At 48.1% G+C, this 22,951-nt stretch overlaps 2 protein-coding genes across 5 annotated transcripts in view; one reads left to right on the forward strand and one right to left on the reverse strand.

The window, feature by feature from the left end:
- LOC122372355 (prolyl 4-hydroxylase subunit alpha-2-like) overlaps positions 1-5,352 on the reverse strand; it is a 30,271-nt gene extending 24,919 nt beyond the window's left edge. Inside the window, exons 1-5 of the mRNA XM_043349459.1 lie at positions 5,188-5,352; positions 4,859-5,007; positions 3,634-3,816; positions 2,625-2,869; positions 936-1,098 (exon numbers count right to left, since the gene is read on the reverse strand). Coding sequence (XP_043205394.1) covers positions 936-1,098; positions 2,625-2,869; positions 3,634-3,816; positions 4,859-4,966 — 699 coding nt within the window. The 5' untranslated portion in view covers positions 4,967-5,007; positions 5,188-5,352. The remainder of the gene's footprint in view (positions 1-935; positions 1,099-2,624; positions 2,870-3,633; positions 3,817-4,858; positions 5,008-5,187) is intronic.
- An 8,692-nt stretch (positions 5,353-14,044) lies between these two features.
- LOC122372357 (protein unc-45 homolog B-like) overlaps positions 14,045-22,951 on the forward strand; it is a 44,687-nt gene continuing 35,780 nt past the window's right edge. Inside the window, exons 1-11 of one of the 4 annotated variants that reach the window (XM_043349462.1) lie at positions 14,045-14,119; positions 16,052-16,111; positions 17,001-17,154; positions 18,038-18,213; positions 18,603-18,732; positions 19,035-19,165; positions 20,488-20,656; positions 21,029-21,187; positions 21,581-21,758; positions 22,060-22,222; positions 22,560-22,789. In XM_043349462.1, the coding sequence (XP_043205397.1) occupies positions 16,055-16,111; positions 17,001-17,154; positions 18,038-18,213; positions 18,603-18,732; positions 19,035-19,165; positions 20,488-20,656; positions 21,029-21,187; positions 21,581-21,758; positions 22,060-22,222; positions 22,560-22,789 (1,547 nt within the window). In that variant the 5' untranslated portion in view covers positions 14,045-14,119; positions 16,052-16,054. Of the gene's footprint in view, positions 14,120-14,777; positions 15,065-15,091; positions 15,139-16,051; positions 16,112-17,000; positions 17,155-18,037; positions 18,214-18,602; positions 18,733-19,034; positions 19,166-20,487; positions 20,657-21,028; positions 21,188-21,580; positions 21,759-22,059; positions 22,223-22,559; positions 22,790-22,951 lie in introns of those variants that run through there. The other 3 variants (XM_043349464.1, XM_043349461.1, XM_043349463.1) reach the window with 3 other exon arrangements.

A 22,951-nucleotide genomic window follows, 5' to 3' on the forward strand; every position in this document is an offset into this window, starting at 1 on the left:
CCAACAATAAATATGGCAGCTAGAAGCCTGCTAAGGGTAAGATGTCGCCGGCTGAAGCGGGATCGGCCGACGCGGGAAAAGCGGCAATCACAATTTTGTATTTACACACTCATAACTCAAGTTTTTACCGGCCGATTTTCAAAATTATTTGGCCATAAGATTGCCTGTACATTTCTTAGCCTTTTCACCAAATTTGACGCGAATCGAATATAATCAGCGGTAAGGACCGAGCGGCGAGCGCGATGTAAAGGCGGAACCGTCCCGCCCCGACACAGTCTACAATTCTACAATTCAGGCGGCGCGTAACGGCTAGCGCCGGCCGCCGCGCCGCCGCGCCGCCGCGCCGCCGCGGCGACAGGATGTTTGACTTTACACCGCTATTACTAGAAAAGTTGTGACCCGATTTTCTTATCTCTTGCACGAGAAGATCCGCAGTTCAATTTTGGACAGGTAGCCAAAATTTCACATTAACATTATGTTTGCAGCGCGAGTTATTGGCGAAAAACAGGAGGGAGGGGCGGAATCCCCCCCCTTCCACTGCGCGTGTTAAACGATTGCAAAGTACTCTTGTTACTTATTGAGAATACGATTACGAATGGCTCATCAGAACGTCACCCGGCCAGTGCGAGCAATCGCTGGCGGATTCGGGGGGGGGGGGGCATTAGGGGCAAATGCCTCCCCCCAGCATCGCCCGAAATCGACGAAAATTTGCGGTTTTCGAGAATAAAACTATGCAACTTTTATTAGGCAACTAAACTAAATAAACGGCATAGCAGTGCGTAAGGTATCGCGACAACTTTTTGGAATTTGGAGAAACTTTTTTTTGGGTGGTATCCCCCGCCCCGCAGCGTTCAATACCGCCTTTCTGGATCCGCCAGTACGAACAGTCTAGCTATGCGAAGACTTGCTCGTTTTCATAAGCGTATCCACCTCACCTCGTAGGAGCCGTAGAAGTCGACGTGTGGCTCGTAGTGGCCGCCGACGCCGTAGTTGACTACCTGGAGGTCCTCGGCGGTCTCACTGGAGAGGCCCGTGAACGCCTCCACCAAGCGGTGGAACTGGCCCACCACGGGGTCAGAGCCCCGCGGCAGAAACGCCCTGCGAACAAGCGTTGTACCTAAATATGCAGCGTTCGGACAAAGTTGGATGAGTTTAGGCTGGCAAAGCGTTTTATAGAAAAGGTCCCAACAAAACAGTTTAAGTTACTGATACCTACCTAAATTGGACAAAACAAAAACAATGAAAAATTGGGAAGAGTTCAAAAGACAACAAAACTACGTAACCATCTCGATTATTCGATGACATTCAAGTTCCCCACCAAAGATTCCGACGCGGTTGCGCGACTTTCCAATAAATTTCCAGAAGATCAGGGCTCCCCGCCCGGTCAGGCCCGGCGCCGCGCCCCCCGCCTGTCGGGGGCGGCGCGGCTGGTGGCATGGCCCGGATTTCCTGTGGTGTTCCCACACAGATCAGTGGGACGTCGCGGTTCCCCAGCGGACGATGTCACGGGGACGGCCACGGTTCGCCAGGCCACGGGACCATCCGGACATCCGCGGCGCCGGTCGGCCCGTCTCACGCAATGGGTATAGGATCCTCTCGTGCAATAGGCACCATATTAAAGTGGCCATCCCACCTTAACATTAGTTTTGAGTTGAGATAGCCAAAATGGGGTCCCTGGCTTGCACTTACCGGTTTGAGCACTCACAACACTCAAATCGAAAATATATAATTTCAAAGTTGCAGCGCGTTGGATTCAGAGGGGCTAATGCATTAGAATGCCCCCTTCGAATGTGTGACGTCAGCGCATTTCTAACGATTTTAAATCTTTTACTAAGACGTTTGGTGGCACGCGGCGGTATATGCTGCTTTGCGCGCAACAAGTACCGCAGTTTTCAGCTGCCAAACTATTGCTTCCAAATAAGGTCGCTAGAAACAGCGGAGATCCCTAAACAAAGTAAAAGTCTAATATCTTGAAAACCGGTGAATATTTTTCCGGTGAAATTTGGTACATATTCGTTTTCGTTCTTTCTGAACCGAGCGACATCACTTTCATGCCAATTCATTAACTTTTTTGAAGGTGGGAGGATCCCTTTAACAATTTGCAAGAGTCGAGTAGAAGGGGTCCGGTAATGCCAATCGGTAGATAGTTAGCGGCATATCATCAGCAAACAGTAAACATAAGCCTATGTGTGAAATGACTCAAACACTTCAAGTCATCGACTTTCTTTGATAATCTGCGATAGTGCGCCCCAACAGTCAGCATCTTGCATCATTGAAGTGTAGTTCTCGTATTTATAATCTCCGAAGGATATGCACCGACCCCGATAGGATGGGAAAAGAATCCCAGGTATTCAGAACGTTCTCTGAAGCAGCCTAGACAAAAGACATCCTTCTGGCCTTTTGTCTAGACAGACATAATTACTATTTACTAATACGTTTTGACACACTTTTGGACGTTTTGGCTTAGACATGATCACTTAAACTATTTCACGATATACAGCTAACTGCCCAAATCTTAGATGTGTCTTAAGCCCCACGATTGTTCCAATAAAAATATCACGTCAGGAAACCAGTTATTTTCGGCCTAAATAGTTATGTACTGACTACTGATCATGTTTGCTCACATTTTGCCGACTCTGCCCTGGGTGCTCCTGCCGCTCTCTCCGGGTCGCCCTGTGACCTTGCTGGTGACCAGCCGCGGACCGGCCAGACGCGACAGGCGGCCCCGCTGTCGTGGACTAGTGACGTCATAAAACCGCACTATCAGCGGGTCCGGCCACAGCAGTTCGGTCTTCAGCGGCCGCAGGCGGAAGAATGGGTCAGAGGACCTCTTGTAGGCGCAGTGGAACCGTGAGGTCACGGCCGGAGTCTGTCGGAGAAGACGGAAGGTCAAACTGAGTTGCAGGGGTTCAGGGTGAAGGGAAAAGGAGAAATACTAGCAGATGGCTAGGGATGAAACCGGTAGAAAGATCGAGTGGGTCAGTTAGAATTTAAACGGAATATGTTACCTATGGATGGACCAGTTAGAGGCTGAGAAACTTGATGTTTTTTTTTTTTGCTTTTTTTGACAAAGTAAACACATTTTACGCCAATCTGCAGACGGCAGACGACACCGGTATGCCTCCCACGGCACCGACCGAAACGGCGCCGCGTTGGCGCGCCAATCTGCTGCCTGGTCTCGCCGTGGGGCGCCAGACCCGGGGTCACTATCGGGCCACCATCCGGCGGGCAGATGTGACACTCAACCACCGTGTGACGCGTGCTCGGCAGACGGTGACGGTGACTTCGGAGGTAGAACGGATGTCACATCATCCCACAATCAGTACATAATTCAGACGAACATCTGTCTGCCTGTCCGTTTGTTTGTCTTTCTATATATATATATATATATATATATATATATATATATATATATATATATATATATATATATATATATATATATATATATATATATATATATATATATATATATATATATATCCCGCTCCCTCTCTTTCTCCTCTCCATCCTTGTCCTCTCTCTCTCTCTCTCTCTCTCTCTCTCTCTCTCTCTCTCTCTCTCTCTCTCTCTCTCTCTCTCTCTCTCTCTCTCTCTCTCTCTCTCTCTCTCCCTCGCTCTCCCTCCTCTCACCAGCAGCGCCTCCCCTCGGCACAACCGCTTGTAGCGACGCTCGATGTCCAGCATGGCGACGCTGTCGGTCGGATCGGCATCCTCCACCACACGTCCCAGGAACCCCAGCGGGATCCCGGAGCCGGCGAACTTGCTGATGAACTGGTCTGGCTGGCGACGTGCCAGCTGTAGCACCAGCTCCCTCTGTGGGAGAGAAAAAAAGCACACTTCTCATATCTAATTCATCGACAAAAGGCATCTGCAAATTTCCTGTTGCTTCAGTTGAATTGGTTTTCCTCATAGCTTACACACCCGCCGTATTTATATTTGTCTATGAGCTATGGAAGAAGGACCGATATTTTCCCGTCTTTTTTATTTTTGCTTAATTATTTAAAAAAATAAAAATGGAATTGTTTTAGGATTAAAATTATAGGACATACATTTTTTAGTATTAACTTCCGATGCTTTGCTAAGTAATAAGCCATTCTTTAATCGACATATTTACATTTTCAACGAGAAATAGGTATGAACACCAAATTGTTTGCAATTCGTCCTCTCTCCATTCCCTTTCTCGATCTATCTCACTCTCTCTCTCTCTCTCTCTCTCTCTCTCTCTCTCTCTCTCTCTCTCTCTCTCTCTCTCTCTCTCTCTCTCTCTCTCTCTCTCTCTCTCTCTCTCTCTCTCTCTCTCTCTCTCTCTCTCTCTCTCTCTCTCTCTCTCTCTCTCTCTCTCTCTCTCTCTCTCTCTCTCTCTCTCTCTCTCTCTCTCTCTCTCTCTCTCTCTCTCTCTCTCTCTCTCTCTCTCTCTCTCTCTCTCTCTCTCTCTCTCTCTCTCTCTCTCTCTCTCTCTCTCTCTCTCTCTCTCTCTCTCTCTCTCTCTCTCTCTCTCTCTCTCTCTCTCTCCTCTCTCTCTCTCTCTCTCTCTCTCTCTCTCTCTCTCTCTCTCTCTCTCTCTCTCTCTCTCTCTCTCTCTCTCTCTCTCTCTCTCTCTCTCTCTCTCTCTCTCTCTCTCTCTCTCTCTCTCTCTCTCTCTCTCTCTCTCTCTCTCTCTCTCTCTCTCTCTCTCTCTCTCTCTCTCTCTCTCTCTCTCTCTCTCTCTCTCTCTCTCTCTCTCTCTCTCTCTCTCTCTCTCTCTCTCTCTCTCTCTCTCTCTCTCTCTCTCTCTCTCTCTCTCTCTCTCTCTCTCTCTCTCTCTCTCTCTCTCTCTCTCTCTCTCTAAATGGCTATTGTCCATTGCATTGCTCACCGTTGCCCGAATGCTGTTGAGTTTACGCTCGAGCTCAACCCGCCGCTGCTGTTCATCTATGAGCTGTTGCGCTGCTTCGTTCCAAACTTCGGCTAATTCAAATTCCATGTGAGTTAGGCTCTGCTGACTGAGCCGAGCACAGTCACTACCTGTGAAAATATTTGCCTATTTTCATTAAATATGATTTTTCTCTATCCATTGTTCAATGCCTTGAGTAAAAAAAAAAACACGTAAAACAAATTCGGATTTTCGTACTGGTCGCAGATACTGCTTTTCAACTCTCATATTTGCTGCATTTACAGACTGATTCATTCTCAATCAACACTAACCTGACAGTGTCCACGGGGAGCGATGGCCCCTGATGCGACCCCGCTGCAGGTCTGATGTGCTCAAATCGTAGATATCCTGTAGCCGAACTAGCGCGAACGCCGCCTCGTTAAGGTCGGTGGTATTCGGGAATAACGGACTGGACAGCACCTCCGTCACGTTACCCACTATATCTGAAAAGCGACGCGACATTTTCAGCCTTATCTATTCCTGCTACCCTCAGAAATCCGAGCATTGACTTCCCGCATCATTGCCTACCGCGCAATGGAATCATCATCTTGATCACTTATTATCCCTTTGAACCGAAATTTTACAAGTCATAGCGCACTGTCCGCTGCATCAACTCAAAATTATCAGAATGCATAAAAAATGCAAGCTGCTTGCCGGCACAGTATCTAGTGACTCGCATAAGGACGCAGGCAATGGTGTGCTCATGTCGACAGGTCGGTGAGTGCATGAGTTAGGCCGGAGGACAGGCTGACGGTGCCAGATGCCAGACAGGAGTTAGATTCAGATGACGGTAGTAACGGCGTGTCTAAAGGGAGGCACTAACCGGGCTGTCGGGCGGCCAGCAGTGCCGTCCTGACTGACCCGAAGTCGCTGGTCAGTCGTCGGAGCATGTGGTAGGCGTCCAGCGGGCTCACGATGCTGCCGCCGAACGTCTGGATCGGATGACTGTCAGCCAGGAATCTGCCAGACACGTGACACACCAATGTGGTCGCAATGCACAAACCGGAGCATGCCAACGTCGACAAAGATGTCTGCAAATGTACGTACCAGCAACCGTTGACGGCGGGAGACCTGACCAGCTTTGATCTGATTTTGACTTTTGGTTAATACACATGAAGCTGGCCTAAAAAAAAATTGTAAAAGAAAAGCACCGGGGATCCTATATGCAGGGCTGCGGAGTCGGAGTCGGAGTCGGAGTCGGAGTCGGTCGGAGTCGACAGTTGTGACCGGAGTCGGAGTCGGAGTCGGAGTCGATTTTAGAAACCCGAGCCAGAGTCGGAGTCGGAGTCACCGAAAATCTGTCGACTCCGCAGCCCTGTCGGGAGTCGGAGTCGGTCGGAGTCGACAATTCTGCCCGGAGTCGGAGTCGGAGTCGGAGCTGGTTTTTGAAAGCAGGAGTCGGAGTCGGAGTCGGAGTCGCCGAAAATCCATCGACTCCGCAGCCCTGCGTGACGCCACTAAAACCGTTTTGCAATTAGGTATTTTTGGATCGCGTTGACGAAGCTATTTACCGAAAGCCGTGGGATCCGACCTTCGTGTTGTTTCTAAAATGCTAGCTATTAGATTTGGCTTACCTATCGCTGTGCCGATTGTCCAATGCAGCTCAGCTCCCTTCCTCCAACCCATTCCCCCAACACACAAACCAACCTGTCAAGTTCCTCATTTGGCTCATCTCTGTGCAGCTCCGCAGCCAACTCCACCAGCCTCTTCTCCAGTTGAAGCACCGAAGCCAGTTGTGAGGCCGAGTTGTAGACGTCAGCCTCTACATAATGATTCTCCAGCAGCAGCGCCAGCAGGGGCAACAGCAGCGGTAGGATCGACCTCAGAATACAGGCTTCAGTGACAAATTTCATCGTTGAAGTGTATTATTCGTTGGCGTTTACCTTTCAAATACGCCAAAGTTAACCACGTAACTAGCGGCGATTCACTCCTGAATCCTGATAGTCCACAGATTCCGCATGGAAAGCACAAAGGGTATCACCGTTATGGTGATTCACAATTGAGCTTTGATACGTTGGCGTCAGCACTCAGCAGTCACAGCACGTTCACGGCTGACTCGGTAACATCAGTCTCTCCAGTCACACTGTTATTACCAGTCGCATCTCAGTCTCGTTCCACAAAAAGCACGTCTCGTCCAAGCAGCTGACACTGCATGCGGACGCGGACCGCAGACACAACTGAAGTCCCACCTCTGCCGTTTTCACGCACTCAACACCGCGCGTTCAACATATAGGAGCTCCGTATCGTTTTCACTATTCACCGCACACGGTCTCTCTATAGGTGAGTCAAATCGGCAGCAGTTGGCTCAGGTCGGGCTAAGTCAGGTCGACTCTCCTGGTCAGACTGCAGACTGCACAACAGTCGGGTCAGACTAGCTGACCTTTCTCGCAGACTGAAGCGGTCGATTCAGATGGGCTGACTTCGTTCTCCAGACTTCAGAATGCGGTGGTCGGACCAGACTGACTGACCTCTTTCCAGATCGCAGAGTGCAGCGGTCGGGTCGAGTCGGGTTGACTCCACTGGGACGACTGGCAGACGACACAGCCGCACCGGCCTCTCCTGGCCTCAGGTGGCCTAACGGTACGGGCAGGCGACGACGGCCGTCCGGCCAGCACCCGCCAACGCTACCGGTCAACGATAGAGCTGGCACGGCGCTCGACAATAGCGACGGAGATCTGACGACTCATTCTTGGTGGTGCGATGAGTGGTGCTGATGGCCCGATGAGGGTCGGAGAGATGATGACGAAAGGTAAACATCTACGAAGATTTGACAATTGATTGGCGGAAAAAAACAACAATTGCTCTTCTTCAGTGAATTTAAGTGCATTGTCCGGACGGTCAACATGTGACTGTTCATCGTCTTTCCGGATATGGAAGAACATCCGCTTACCTACAGGCGCGGAGGGCACCTTCCCGACGCTCTACATGAGCGGCTGAGTCCACCACTTCACCCTTCCCGGCAGTCCTCATTAGTGGCCTGGTTCTTATGGTACTCTGGGTGGCACGCGACCATTTAACGCTCTGCTAAACCGAGCGTCCGCTGTTTGAAGCATGGAATGGATAATGACGGTCAAACAAACACCGCAGCAAGAAACACGAACCGTTAGGTACCCATAGGTGGGAATGAATAGGCTGTGAAATAGAAAGATCATGACAAAGAACCCACTATTCGTATTCGTTAAATGCGAAAGACTTACTAAAAAACACAATTATTCGGCCACAGATAACAGTAGTACTGTTATCTGTGATTCGGCTAAAAATTAACTCATACCTAACTTGCACACACAAGAATACAGCTGGCCTGTTTTATTCTTGTTGTGTTTGTAATGCTTTTATTTCCGAGAGGGTGTTGATAAAGTCAGAACGATGCAACGCGCCCACCCTATGTGCTGTGTTGTCCGTATCGATATGTATAAAATGATATGTTTTATTTTTTGTAGTCACGATCTCACAACTTTGCTCCTTCGCCATATGACAACTCATCGTTTCCTGCCTTTCTTTTTACAAATTCCAAATTACAGCCAAGACCGTGTTTCTCAATCCTCATGCAATGGCCGACCATTATTTCTGATGTCTACAGTCTTCCTTTTCTCCCTGCTACAGTAACAGACCACTGCGTCTATGCGTCTTTTCTTTACCTACAAGGAGACAGAAGACAGCGTCTGTTTCTGTTTTCCATAAGGAGACAAACCACTGCATCTGTTCTCTATAAGGAAGGCCGACCGCTGGGTCTGTTGCCTGTCTGCAGCGCCGTCGGTCGCGACACTCCCACCGTGACGGTGGCATGTCAGAGCGTCACGGTGACGATCCCGTCACGGTGCGTAACGTGGGACCACAACTGATGAGCGATCCAGTTAGTCGGGCCAGCGCACAGTAGGGTTGTTCAAAAAAACCGAATTTTGGAAAAGTATACGGGCTCATGGCTCATGTGGTGCGGTATTCTTTTCTGAGTCCAATGATGCCCATTTTTCTGAAAAGTATTAACTGTTAGGGGCTCCTCAAACGGCTTAAAGCGGACCATGTTACGCCCGCCGACCGGCCGGTGTCAATAAGGGCGAGAATTCGACGCCGCGCACGGGCGGCAGCGCCTTATCGGCACCGCGCGCCACGACACCTGCCGGGCGGCCGGCTGGGCGGTGGGAAGTTATAAGTGCGTGGTCTTATTGCACACGATCGGGGTGAGCTATCCCATGTTTTCGGGGCGGAAAGTTTCAGTGCAGCATCGGTGCAGCTGCTGCGGTGGTCTGTGTCGATGGTACAGAAAATAAGTCAAACATAGCTGAGAAAAGACTGAATGATTCCGGTTAGTTGCCTCGAAACAATCCATTTCAAGAATACATTTGCCTTCTTAACGTACCGTATCACTTGTTAATTCTTTAAAAAGCAAACTCTGAGCAATAACAGACTTCTTTGCATTGCTGTTGACAATTCACGTTACTTTTGGACGGTGGCTCGCACCCCCAATGTGCTGCCACGCATCTTAACCCTCGCCCGTAAACGGCGATCTGCCACCTTCGCCCATGCAGGGGGGGGGGGTTGGTGCGACCCCCCCTTGGCGTTTGAAAACGGAGCGTCGTAGAGCTTAGCGGAAAAGACCAACGGATTGCTCTCGCCGAGATCTCGCGATTGGTGGTATATTTTTTGGTCCTAGGTCAACATTTGACCTACTTTTGACCGGTCAAAGGTCAAATTTTCGGAAAAATAGACTTTTTCAAATTTTCCGCGGCGATTGCGGCAAAACGGTGGGAGATATCGACTTGAAACCTTCACTATCGTGTTCCTTGATCAATTCTCTATCGTTTGGTATGTATTTCGTTTCCCTAGCTCTAAAAATGGCGCGTTGGGAGCGCCGGAAGTCGGCAAGGTCACAGTCGGCGGCAGAAATTCGAAAAATCAAAATTTAAATTTTTGAAATCTGATTGTATTTTTGGATTTGGGATGTCCATTTGCTCCCTATAGAAGCTAATATTGCTGCATATTCCCATTGCGGTGACAAGAATTAGCAAAATAGTGGTTCGGGCGCTTTTCAAAAATAGTACCGGACGCTGTTCCTCTTGTGACGTCATAGCTCCGTGACCTGACCTGACCCGGTCAAGTTTCTTATACCATATGATAGCCAATACTTGCCCCAACATGCATGGGAAGTTTCATCACGATCCATCAACCGATGTCCGTACCACCGGCAGGAAACCTCGGGCGTTGGCACTCAGTTTGTGAAAATCCGGCCGGAGGCTGTTCCCTTTGTGACGTCATAACTCCGTGACCTGACATGACCCGGTCAAATTTTTTTTTATCAAAAGATGCGCAAGGTTTGCCCCATAAGGTACCCAAAATTTGGCGGCGCTGCGCGCCGCCGTTTTTGCACTATTCCCGAAAAACCTCAGGGGGGGGGGGTTGCACCAACCCCCCCCCTACATGGGCGAGGGTTAAATCTAACGGCGAAACGCGCAACTGTGCGAGAATCGAAAATTCACGATTTACGTACAGCAAGAGCTGACAATGCACAAGAACAGAATATGGAGACCCGGAAGTCATCGGTCCAAGTTTGGGGGTGGGTTTGACGAGCATGGGCGTCACCAATGTCATTATGCAGATACGTTGATATCAAATGCTGAAGCAACAGAATCGACGCCAGGTTTAACTTAGATTAGCAGGCCGAAATAAAACATAGCATGTCCGGGAATGACAGGGTGGCCACCCTGACAGTGTGACGAAGTGAGACATGAGTAGAGACATTAGCCGGAGTACCTATAAAGCGCCGTTTATCCAATCTTTCGAGCATAAGCGACGCCGGCAGTCCGGCCAGGGCGGCCGTGCCCACCGATGCCGATCAAGACCCGAATCCAGACCCGGCATAGAACACAGCTCTGCCCTGACGTGACACATTACCCCGCTGTGTCACTCATGACGGATGGACCAATGCAGGAGCCTTGCCAGCTCCTGTTGTACCTACTTCGTTAAATTTTCGATTCTCGCTAAGTTGCCGTTTCGTCGTTGGAATAGAGTTACGCGGCAGCATATTGGAGCTGCGAGCCACCGTCCAAAAACAACTTAAATTGTCAACAGCAATGCAAATAAGTCTGTTATTGCTCAGAGCTTGCTTTTTGAAGAATTAAAAAGTGATACAGTACGTTAAGAAGGCAGCTGTATTCTTGAAACGGATTGCTTCGAGGCAACTATCCGGAATCACTCAGTCTTTTCTGAGCTCTGTTTGAGTTATTTTCTGTACCATCGACACAGACCACCGCAGCAGCAGCACCGATGCTGCACTGAAACTTTCCGCCCCGAAAACATGGGATAGCTCACCCCGATCGTGTGCAATAAGACCACGCGCTTGTAACTTCCCACTGCCCAGCCGGCCGGCCGGCAGATGCCGTGGCGCGCGGTGCCGATAAGGCGCTGCCGCCGGCGCGCGGCGTCGAGTTCTCGCCCTTATTGACACCGGCCGGTCGGCGGGCGTAACATGGTCCTCTTTAAGCCGTTTGAGCAGCGCCTAGCAGTAATACTTTTCGGAAAAAAAGGGTATCATTGGACTCAGAAAAGAATACCGCACCACATGAGCCATGAGCCCGTATACTTTTCCAAAAATCGGTTTTTTTTTGAACAACCCTAGCGCACAGCGAAACGAAGTCGCCCACTCGTGAAAACGAAGTCGCACCGAACAATCTGCAAGACTAAGTAATTTGTGGCGAGATTGCACCGATTGACGTATCGACGCCAAACTTTCAGTACCTTCGGCTGCATCAATTTGACACCTTGTATCAAAAAATGAACTTCGTAGCTACCATAGGTCGGCCGGAAATGACGTCAGAGTGACGTCATGTTCGGCCGATTTCGACGCATAACATTGAACCACGGCAATCGCTCCGAAGAGCTCAGTTTTTAAGCTAGATCCAATTTCTTTGCATGAGAGGACTCAGAATAGACTGCGCTATCAAAATGCCATCTCGGATTTTCGAAATTTTGAAAATTTTGAAAAATTAATATTATAAGACTCAAAATTTATATTTTTACATTTGCTTTAATTTTTTTTTGACTTTTCGAAAAAAACTGGAATATAGGTATGTGATAGAACGCGTTATTATGACTAACTCTAGCAAGTTTTAGCTAAATATCTTCAAAAATGGCCAAGTTATACGCATTATTGCAAAAAATCACAATTATTAATTTTTCAAATCAATTTTTTCAGCACGTATATGACATCGTACACCAATATAAATATTAAATATAAATATTTATTATAAATATTATATTAATAGCAACATCGTGTTCCTGAGCTCAAACTGCATCCAATAGGAGACACCTTTCTTATTGAAAAATTTTAACTTCAAAATTTGACCTTTTTTGACCTGAAAGTGACCTGACCTAAGCTAAATTCGACTCAAAATGACCTTGAATGACACAGACGACATCAAATTCGAAATATTTGGCCTAAATGGACCATAAAACATGTGTCACGTGACCGACGCATGATATAATATTTTCGTGGCGTGTGATGACCTGACCTTGACCTGAAAATCAAAGTATTAGTTTGGTACCCTCAGGGTATCTAGAGCACCTGTTCACGAGTGTGTGAACCAAAAATGAGCCTGATCTGACATGTAAGACAGCGGCGGCCGGCCAGAGCTCAAACGTGAACAACGGCCAAAATGCTAATAATTTCTACTTTGACCTGGCCTGTGACGTCATCGGTGACCTCGAGGTCAATGAAATTAGGTTTCGCTCGACAGTTTTTCCGGGGCTATCAGACGCCGTTTGAAATTTGACGATTGGCCCAGTAGTTTCGGAGTTAGGAGGGGGGCTATGAAGAGCCCCCCCCCCCCAGTAGGGCGTGTTATACGCAGACCCCAGTGGGGCGCGGGTTAAGAAAAAAAATTTGGGCCAAAATCCAAAATTTTCAAGAAACCGAGATTACCATTTGATAGACAAAGTAGAATCACGTATAACAGTTTTTGTTTCGTCTTGATTCTTTTAAAATTAAGATGTTAGCGGTGTTTGCAATTTTGCCGTTTTTGAGGCGAAAATAGCGAACATTGCGTAACTAAAACGTCATTCTCTTTCTCCAAAAAAAAAATCGACGGATTTCGCTCAAATTTTCAGGGAACGTGTCAAATTGTGAAAGTTTGACGTCGCTGGCGTTACGCGTTTAGAAGTTATTGGCGAAAAACGGGAGGGGGCAGATCCTGCCCCCCCCCCCCAGCGGGGCGCGGGTTAAGTGCCAATTTGTTTTTGCTTAAGTAGGTGGCAGAGGTCAGGTCAAGGTCAGGTCAAGGGTACAAAATGCAAGTTTCTACAGTATCGGATTTGCACCGTAGTTGCCGAATAATGGATTGAGACTGATTGGCCAAAACGTGTTCTTAGGCTACCAAGACAATATTCGTTGCATACAATATCATGCAAAGGTCAAGGTCAAGGTCAGGTCATGTCACCAAAATGAAATATAGAAAAGGGCAGGTGCGACACATGTTTTATGGGTCATTTTATTCATAGAATTCAATAGGCTTACTCAATAAGTGATATGGACCACATTTGGATGGTCGAGGTCGGGTCAAGGACAAGGTCAGGTCAGTGAGGTCAAATTTTGAAGTTGGTTGTTAAGACCTAAAATTGTGTCTATCTGATGCAGTTTTTCACGGCAAATCGAATGGTACTATTTTTGTTTCCGTTCGAGGTCCAGAACTTTGAAAAAAATTGTTTAAAAAAAATGTGTGTCGTGACGTCATAAAATTTTGAATAACTAGGAACAGGGAATGAATCGCAGTATTGACATTTCCGAGTTTGGAGTCGGAGTCTTGAAGATTTTGGCGACTGCGACTCCGACTCTGGTTTGAACTGCACGCTTCAACCGAGTCTGATCTCACAGGATTCTCAGAAAGGTACCCCATTTTTTCTCGGCTCCAAAATGTCATCGGATCTGTATCGATCTCAGGGGGTGCCCGGTCCGAGGTTGAGGGGGACAAGCTGTCCCCCTTGCCCCCCCCCCGTGGCGACGCTAATGCTATATACCCTTTAGGATTATATTATTCATAGGCATTAGGTATATTTTTTAAAAAATGAAGTATTCCCTCTCCTTCACGAAAAAGATACCAAGCAATATTATACAGTTATGGCGCAATAGTTTCGATTTTTCAGCTGTTCGGATCGAAAACGCACGGCAAATGTGAGGAAGTTGACAACGTTGATTGGTTTCAAACGGAGTTGAGAGTGAGCGATACTTTGTTTTCGAACAAACTCGAAATGAAGCCATGTTTTATCGACCCCCACCGGACACGATTTGGTAGCCGAGGTCTGTGACGTCAGCCGGGCGTGAAGTTTTCCCTTCACCATAGGCTTCACACACAAACCGGCCGAAGTTCATGCCAGGATAGCCCGGCTTGAAAGTGCAAAAATGATTAAATTTTGCCCTCAATAGATTCATTGCTTCATTTTATAACTAAAAACGTCCGTTATTAGGACTCAATGAAGGTAAAAAGTACTCAAAATCGAAGTTCAAGAAGATGCTGTCCGAGCACAATCTGGTAACATCACGTGACCTCTTTTAAGCAGAATGTATATAATTCAAGGATGTTATTACACGATTGCTGCCTAAAACATCATAAATAATACGCTTGTAACATTTATTGCTTCTGTTTAAGTCATAACATTGCAAAACGCAAAGTTTATCATGGAAGTCACGTGACCAAAGGTATAGCAGGGGTTGGGACAAGCACTCAAAGGGTTTCAAGTTTTTTAATTAAATTATATAAGTTTCATGATGAAATTGAAAGAATGTATTTTTTCCTAATGAAATACAAATTTCCGTATGTAAAATATTTTCCTTATGGGCGAAATTCTCCATATAAGAAATGTCAGTGACGTCACCAGGGCTTTACTGGGCTTTACTCAAAACATCGGACCTACCTGTTTCTTATAGGTATCTTGTGTTTTATCATGCTGTTTTTATACTGGGAGCGGTCTCATCTACAGCTGTCTTTGGCTGGGTCGTCTTCTTGGCATGGTTCCGAGATTGCTTGCACCGGTAGGCTCCGAGAACTTTCTGGGGCTCTCGTTTCGCGATTTGCTCTGCCCAGCCCTGCTGAAACTCCTATTTAGTGTTGATTATAAATAGCGACCGTTGTGTGAGTGAGCAGTCTTGTTACTCGAGGTCAGGTGAGTGCCCCTGAAAGCTGGTGATTGTGGAGCATCAAATTCAACGTGCAGGGGGCTTTGGTGTATTTGTTGTGGTCTGTGGAAAGTTCTTTTTCAGTTTAGTTCAGAACTTCAGTTAAGTTTAGCTCAGAAAGTCTAGATAAAAAGCAGTTTGAGTTGGTCAGTTCAAATTGTCATTGCCTGATTTTTAGTCCAAGTTCCGCCTTCCGGTTGAATCTGAAAACAGGGCACCTGGGGCGATTTGATCAAGGATCTTGAAATTTGCTTGACCTAATCACGTGACATTTAGCATGTTAAAGGCACTGAGAGGGGAAGAATATCCCAACAGTCATCTCATGTGACTTAAAATGCCCTCTGGCTGGATGGCAGAATATTTTGAGAAAGTTGTTGATTTAAAATTGGAAGGCATTCATATGTTCCCGAGTTGATATTTGCTTCACATTCCACAGCAGATTTTGTAGGTTGTAGATTTTAGGTTGTAGGCAGGTAGGTTGTAGGTTGGTAGGTTTTAGCCTTTAGGTAAGGTTAGGTTAGGTTAGGTTAGATTATGTTTTGCTCTATATCTTTTTTGTGAAGACATGTGACGGACAGTGAGATGTGGAACATGTGATGTAGGTACTGTATATGAATGATATACACCCATAAAATTCAGGTACCTACTCTCTGAACAAAGGTCACTTTAATTACCAGATCCGGTGACTAGTGGAAAATCTGTATTTTTTGTTTAATGCATCTGTTGAGAGATAACCAAATTGAAATATCGCCTTCCTCACTTAGGTTTTCACATCAGCTGCTAAATACTTTGGGTTCCTGGCCTCTGCTATTTGCCCTTTTTGTGATGTAGTTTTTGTGGCATGACATGGCAGTGATCTCAATCTGGATGCATAAAGTGAATAGGCACTGAACTTAATTTTGCCATGCCATTTACAAAATTTTGTCTTTCCTTCTGGTGTTCTTTTTCCAACTGAGTCATGTCTGCATTTTCAGATCATGGTTGAGATGGCGACCCCACAGCAACTCAAAGAAGATGGCAATAAAAAGTTCAAGGTATGCATACTGATAACTTTCCCTCTATCTGTTCTTTCTTTTTTCGTACCTCTACCTGTGCTTCTCCCTCTTTATTTGCTTCTCTGTCTCCTTCTCCACCTCCCTCTCAATTTGCTACCCTCCCTTCCAATCTCTTTCTCTGTCTGTCTGTCTCTCTGTCTGTCTGTCTCTCTGTCTGTCTCTCTGTCTCTCTGTCTCTATGTCTGTCTGTCTGTCTGTCTGTCTGTCTGTCTCTCTCTCTCTCTCTCTCTCTCTCTCTCTCTCTCTCTCTCTCTCTCTCTCTCTCTCTCTCTCTCTCTCTCTCTCTCTCTCTTTCTCTTTCTCTTTCTCTTTCTCTTTCTCTTTCTCTTTCTCTTTCTCTTTCTCTTTCTCTTTCTCTTTCTCTTTCTCTTTCTCTTTCTCTTTCTCTTTCTCTTTCTCTTTCTCTTTCTCTTTCTCTTTCTCTTTCTCTTTCTCTTTCTCTTTCTCTTTCTCTTTCTCTTTCTCTTTCTCTTTCTCTTTCTCTCTCTCTCTCTCTCTCTCTCTCTCTCTCTCTCTCTCTCTCTCTCTCTCTCTCTCTCTCTCTTTCTCTCTCTCTTTCTCTTTCTCTTTCTCTTTCTCTTTCTCTTTCTCTTTCTTGTCCCTTTTTTCTCCTCATCCTCTCATCTATCCTTTTTTGCCTATTCATCATCTTCAACATGTTTTTCTACCCTTGTTTCCTCATGGGATTGATCTAAGCTTAAACTTTCCATGCTTTTATAGCCTTTTCTTTGGGCACTAAGCACTATGGTGTCAACTGGGGTCGTTTTTTTTCTGTTGTAATTTTTTCATCTCTTTTAGTCATTGTCACTTACATCAAGTCATACTTTATGGCATACTGAGTGCTGTTTTTCTATTGTCCGTGACTCAGGATGGTGATTTTGATGGAGCCCTTGCCAGCTACACCAAAGCCCTGGAAATTAGTGCTTCGGATGACAAGGACAGATGTGTTTACCTGAAGAACAGAGCTGCAGTGCATCTGAAGAAGGAAAACTATGAGGCTGCTGTCGCAGACTGTTCAGAAGGTAAGGTTCAAAAACCAACATCTCTTATGCTCGATGTAGGTAGGTATCACGCTACTACATGATTGCCCACATTGTGACTTAATCGTTTTCTCGATAATACTTTTGGCATTGTTCTCTACCTAGGAGACTTGTTTTAACCCTCGCCAGGCGAGGGCATTTTTAGTAATACGGACGGCGAAGGGGGGGGGGGAGGGTTGGTACAACCCCCCTGGCGATTGGCTCCTATGGCACTTTTAATCAACAAAATAGTGCATTTTTAGTGCTATTTTGACAAAGTACCGGTTGTTGTGACCTTGTGACATGACCTCAGGTCACTGGAAGCTAAAACTCCCAAGTCAGGTGACAAATAGATGCCACAAGTCGTGTCTGAAATTTGGTAGCGCCACGTGCCATAGCACTCACGCTATCAAGGAAAAACTCTGGCATTCAGTTGCGGCTAAACTAGTCCAGTCTTCCCCTGACCTTGTACCGGTTTTTGCGACCTGGTGACCTGACTTGAAAAGACTGAGACCTGAAATTTTAAGGGTAGGTGCCAAAAGGCTGCCCCAGAGGGTATGCCAAATTCGGCGGCGCCACGCGCGGCCGTTTTTACGTTATTTGTGAAAAACCTGGGGGGGGGGGGGGGGGTTGCATCAACCCCCTCCCCTCGCCGGGCGAGGGTTAACTGCTGCTGAGTATCATGCCAACCTATGACTATTTCATCTCAGTGTTTCAGTAAGGCGCCACCAGTGCAGCATGCAAGTCCCTACCAGTGGTTATTCCTGAGCTATCCCTGTTCCCACCCCGAACCCTCCCGGCCGTCCCTGGTCTGTCCCTGATGCTCGTCCCTGAGCCTCCCTGATCCCTCTGAGATACGTTCCTGCTCACCGGGCCTATATTTCAGCATTGGAGCAGACGCCGTCGGACCCGAAGGCGCTGTTCCGCCGCTGTCAGGCCCTTGAAGCCCTCGGCCGCGTTCAGGAGGCGTACCGAGACGCGCGCCACCTACACAACGAGCAGCCCGACAGTCGTGAGGTGCAGCCACTGCTCGCGAGGCTGTACGCGGCGGTTCAGAAACAGGTGAGGGCCGGACGGGTGGCTGGAGTGTGGGGAGGGCGGGACGGGCGGCTGGGGGGTGGGGAGGGCTGCCCGCCCCCGGTAGGGGGTCACCAGTGCTGCAAACGATCGAGGGCTGCTCAGAAATACCTGTGTACTGTAGTTGTGTGAAAAATATGGTTTGATAATTAGAAAAGAGAAAGAGCCACGTCCTCAAAGGTACCCGAGTGTAGTAGAGATGATATTGAGTGCTACAAATACACGTTCTACGATTTATAATTTTTGTACTACGCGAACAATAGTTTCCGTATTTTCCCCCACTAAGGGAGTGTTTCCAAGCCAATATTTATGCCTTCCAAATGCATGTATGACGTCCGTCTCCTAACGAGGTTCTCCTGTGGTGCTTTCCTCAGATGGAGGACATGGCCCAGGTCAAGAACAAGGTGCAGAACACATACAAGTACCTATTCGACGTCACCATGGATAAGCAGAAGCGGGAGGATTCGGCCAACAACATGCTGGTGCTGGCCAAAGAGCGCGCAGGTAGGCAGATCGTCATTTTCCTGGCCGTGTTAGTTTGGTCACTGATGATTTAACCACAGACGAGGTTCATAAGAATGTCAGCGTTTTACTGGTATGGCATGCGCCAATCGTGGTCGTCCCTATCGACCTCAACTTGACATAATGGCATTGTAACATCCGCGGGATTTTCTCTTTAACTGACCGTTCTTGACCGTTTTCTCGACTCTTCTGTAGCGGTATACTCTCCGGTGTGTTTGTACTAGGACGCCCTGCTGTACCCACCGGCCGTATTTGTAACTACTGGTTCACGCTTTGGCCGCCAGGTGCCGAAGCTCTGATGGCTGAGGGCGTCCATCTGAAGATAATGCAGCTCCTCAAGTCGGAGACTAACCACGAGGTGGAGCTGTCCTGTATCCGCGCACTGGGCCAGCTGTGTCTGAACAGTGACACGCGGGTGAGTGGGACGCCGTGGGTGGTGTGGTGGGCAAGGGACAGTTGCTATCTCGAGAGTGATAGTAAAGCAATCCTGTCCGTAACAAGCTCGATCGTTCAAACGATGTCTACCTCGTTATACGCCACTGAGATGGAGAATGGTGTCGAGAAGGAAAGCTGGTACCAAATGTCGGACTCCCTTACACTACAGCCATTTGAGTATAACATTAACACGCGCAGTGGAAGGGTTGCGAGTACTACGCCCAGTGGAAGGGGGGGGGGGCGGATGTCGCCCCCCCTAAGATCTCAGCTCCCACTGGAGCTAGAAAGACGAAATTTGGAGGGTAGGTGGGGACCATGGAGAACTCTGTTGTGTGTGAATTTCATGACCCTAGGTCAATATCTTCAAGGTCAAATGAGGTCAAATGTGGTCAAATCTGCTATATTAGCGACTTTTTGCGTTTACACGCCGATAACTCAAAAAGTTACCGGCCGATTTGTTTAAATCTTTCACTAGGTATACGAAATAGCAAACATTTGTGAGTATGTATGGTGAATTTCTAGATAATCCAACAATAAATACGGCAGTTAGAAGCCTGCTAAGGGTAAGATGTCGCCGGGTGAAGCGGCATCGGCCGACGCGGGAAACGCGGCAATCACAATTTTGTGTTTACGCACTCATAACTCAAGTTGTTACCGGCCGATTTTCAAAATTCTTTGACCATATGATTGCCTGTACATTTCTCAGTCTTCTCACCGAATTTGACGCGAATCTAATATAATCAGCGGTAAGGAGCGCGATGTAAACACGGAACCGTCCCGCCCCGGCACAGTCTACAATTCAGGCGGCGCGTAACGGCTAGCGCCGGCCGCCGCGCCGCCGCGGCGGCAGGATGTTTGACTTTACACCGCTATTACTAGAAAAGTTGTGAACCGATATTCTTACTTCTTGCACGAGAAGATCTGCAATTCAATTCTGGACAGGTAGCCGAAATTTCACATTGATATTATGCTTGCGGCGCGAGTTATTGGCGAAAAACAGGAGGGGTGGGCGAAATCCGCCCCCCCTTCCACTGCGCGTGTTAAAATTGTAGATAACATGACAACAATAATTTCAACTGGGACTTGCTGACTTCATCCACACACTCCAAATATATCAGGTTCGTGAGGGTTCTACATATTCTCCATCTATGCCACGGTAGGCCTCTCGACTCCCAGGCCGGACATTGGCCTCTAGCTAAGTTCATCTTGAGTGTATGACTCGCACGTGTAGTTCGGCCGTTTTTCCTTTGGCGATATTCTCGCCCTCGCCTGATCTGACGCCCCCCCCCCCCCCCTCCACAGAGCCGGCAGGTGCTGCGGGACCTGGGCGTGCCGTGGCTGGTGGAGCTGCTGAACAGTAACGATGGGGACCGTGTCAACTCTGCCCAGTACCTACTGCAGGTCATTCTCAGCGCGCTGGCCGGCATGGACGTCAAAGGCGAGAAGCGCGCCAACGCTGACCTGCTCAGAGGTGAATGGGACGCGAGGGAGAGTGGCGCGCTTACCTGACTAACAGCTGTTGGAGTAAGAAAGGATGAAAAGTATCGGGTCAGCTCTTGATGTTTGTTGCATTATGTGTGTGCAATCAAACCGGTTATTGCTTACAAGGGTAACCTAGCAGTAGTCTCAGTTCTATGATCTTGACGAATATAGTGCCTGTGTCATATGCCAACTTATTCATTCAAGTTAGAACGTATCTTCGGAATTCGAGATTTTAACTGTGGGAAGAGCGTTATTAAACACCTCGCACATTCATCAGCAATATCGCACCTCCCCTACCCAGCCGGGTACTTTTTTCCCACCCTTTCCCTTTGACTGATCCGCCCTCTACCCACCCCGACAGCCAACAAGCGAGAAGTCGACTCAGTGATGGCCGTTCTGACGGTGACCACCAACTCTAGCGCCATGTCTGCGCGCGGCCGGGACGCCGTCATCGAGCTGCTGCTCAAGAACTGTCCGTACATGGCGCTGAACTGGACGGAGAACGTGCTGCAGTCGGGAGGTGAGTGTGACGGTGACGGTGCTGAAGGACCGACGTGAGACGAACATTGCTGTTGAGCTGGTTACTCTGGGACTGGGCGGGACTTAAGGAACGTGTGTTTTGTTGCATTGGATAATATAGGCTGGTGGTTTTTCACTGATGCACCCTGTTGAGTGGGCTGCAGCCTGCATGTGTCAAACGAATTGTAGTTTGGACACCGATGTTTGATGCAGTCCAAGTGCACCTGAAACACAACCCTCAAAATCAACAACGAAACAGCTGAGGGGTGGCAATGCTGGTTTATGAAAACACTGAAGTTGCCGACATTTCGCCATCTATGTGTCATCTCCTTCCCTCCTTCACGTCCTCTCTGACGGACTCCCTCCTCACCCCCAACCCGTCCCCCCTCCGCAGGCATCCAGCGCCTGATGGAAGTGGCCTCGGAGATGGACGGCTACCGCCACGAGAGCTCCATGAACATCACCGCATCCACGCGCACCACGGTCGCCGTGTGCCTCTCCAAGCTCTACGAGGACATGTACCACGACCAGGCCAAGCAGCGGTTCGCAGACGCCGTCGAGGACTTCGTCAAGTGAGTTGTGAGGTTGAAAGATTGAGTCTGCTGTCTTTGTGCGAAATATCATCCCATTATGCTATTGTTTGGGGCTGCATTTTCATAACAGGGAAGTGCGAATACAATTTTAGAAAGGATACTGGTGAAGAACTTATAGTTTGACTTGAATTTCATATCCAGTCTAATCTGTTTAAGAATTCCCAAGGTTCTCGGCAGCGACGTTACGAAACTCCATAGTATTTTGTTAAGCGTACTTGCGACTCGAGCTAACCCGCCTGTCCGCACTAACATCTGACCTTTTTCCTCTCCGCGGTGGCAGGTCTAAGCTGGTGACTCCTGACATCGAGGGCAAGGTGCGCGTGACCTCAGCCATCACCTGCCTCCTGCTGGGGCCTATCGACCTCGGCAACAAGATGCTGGCCAAGGAGGGCATCCTCGAGATGATGCTGGTCATGGCCAACACGGATGATCTGCTTCAGCAGGTACCGGTCGGGTTGGGAGCTGGTGAGGCTAGAAAGTTCGTTCTCTCGGGCCAGTGAGTTCACTTGCAGGTGATGCTAGGTAATTATTTTGCTGGGGCTTTACTGATGTCAGTGAGTTGTGAACTTGTTCCCTGAGGACATTGAGTTCGTTCTCTGAGGTCAGTGAGTTCGTTCTCTGAGGTCAGTTCGTTCGTTCGCTGAGGTCATTGAGTTCGTTCTCTGAGGTCAGTGATCTATGTCTTTAGGGTCATTGCATTTCTATGATAACATCAGTTAGTGTGTCCCCTTACGGAATTCTACACAGCCGATGTTCACACTCGTTCCCTCCCCACCACAGCGGGTGGCGTGCGAGGCGCTGATCGCGGCCGCCTCCAAGAAGGACAAGTGCAAGAGCATCCTGACCCAGGGTGTGGACATCCTGAAGCGGCTGTACCAGTCCAAGAACGACAGTATCCGCGTGCGCGCGCTGGTCGGACTGTGCAAGGTCGGCTCACTGGGCGGAACTGACGCGCTGGTACGACCGTTTGCGGACGGCAGCACCATGAAACTGGCAGAGGCGTGCCGAAGGTGGGTTATTGAGAGGGAGTTGGAACTGAGATGCGGCGGCCTAAGGAATGCATTGCTATAGTTCGTTTTTTCTAAGTTCGACCCTCACTGTAATCGTCTCTTTGAACACAGCACGAGAATTGCTAGCCGAATTACTTAGAAAACTGACCGGCGCACATTGAT

This window comes from Amphibalanus amphitrite, unplaced genomic scaffold (genome assembly GCF_019059575.1).
Source record: "Amphibalanus amphitrite isolate SeventyFive unplaced genomic scaffold, NRLGWU_Aamphi_draft 001350F_arrow, whole genome shotgun sequence".
NCBI classification, from domain to species: domain Eukaryota; kingdom Metazoa; phylum Arthropoda; class Thecostraca; order Balanomorpha; family Balanidae; genus Amphibalanus; species Amphibalanus amphitrite.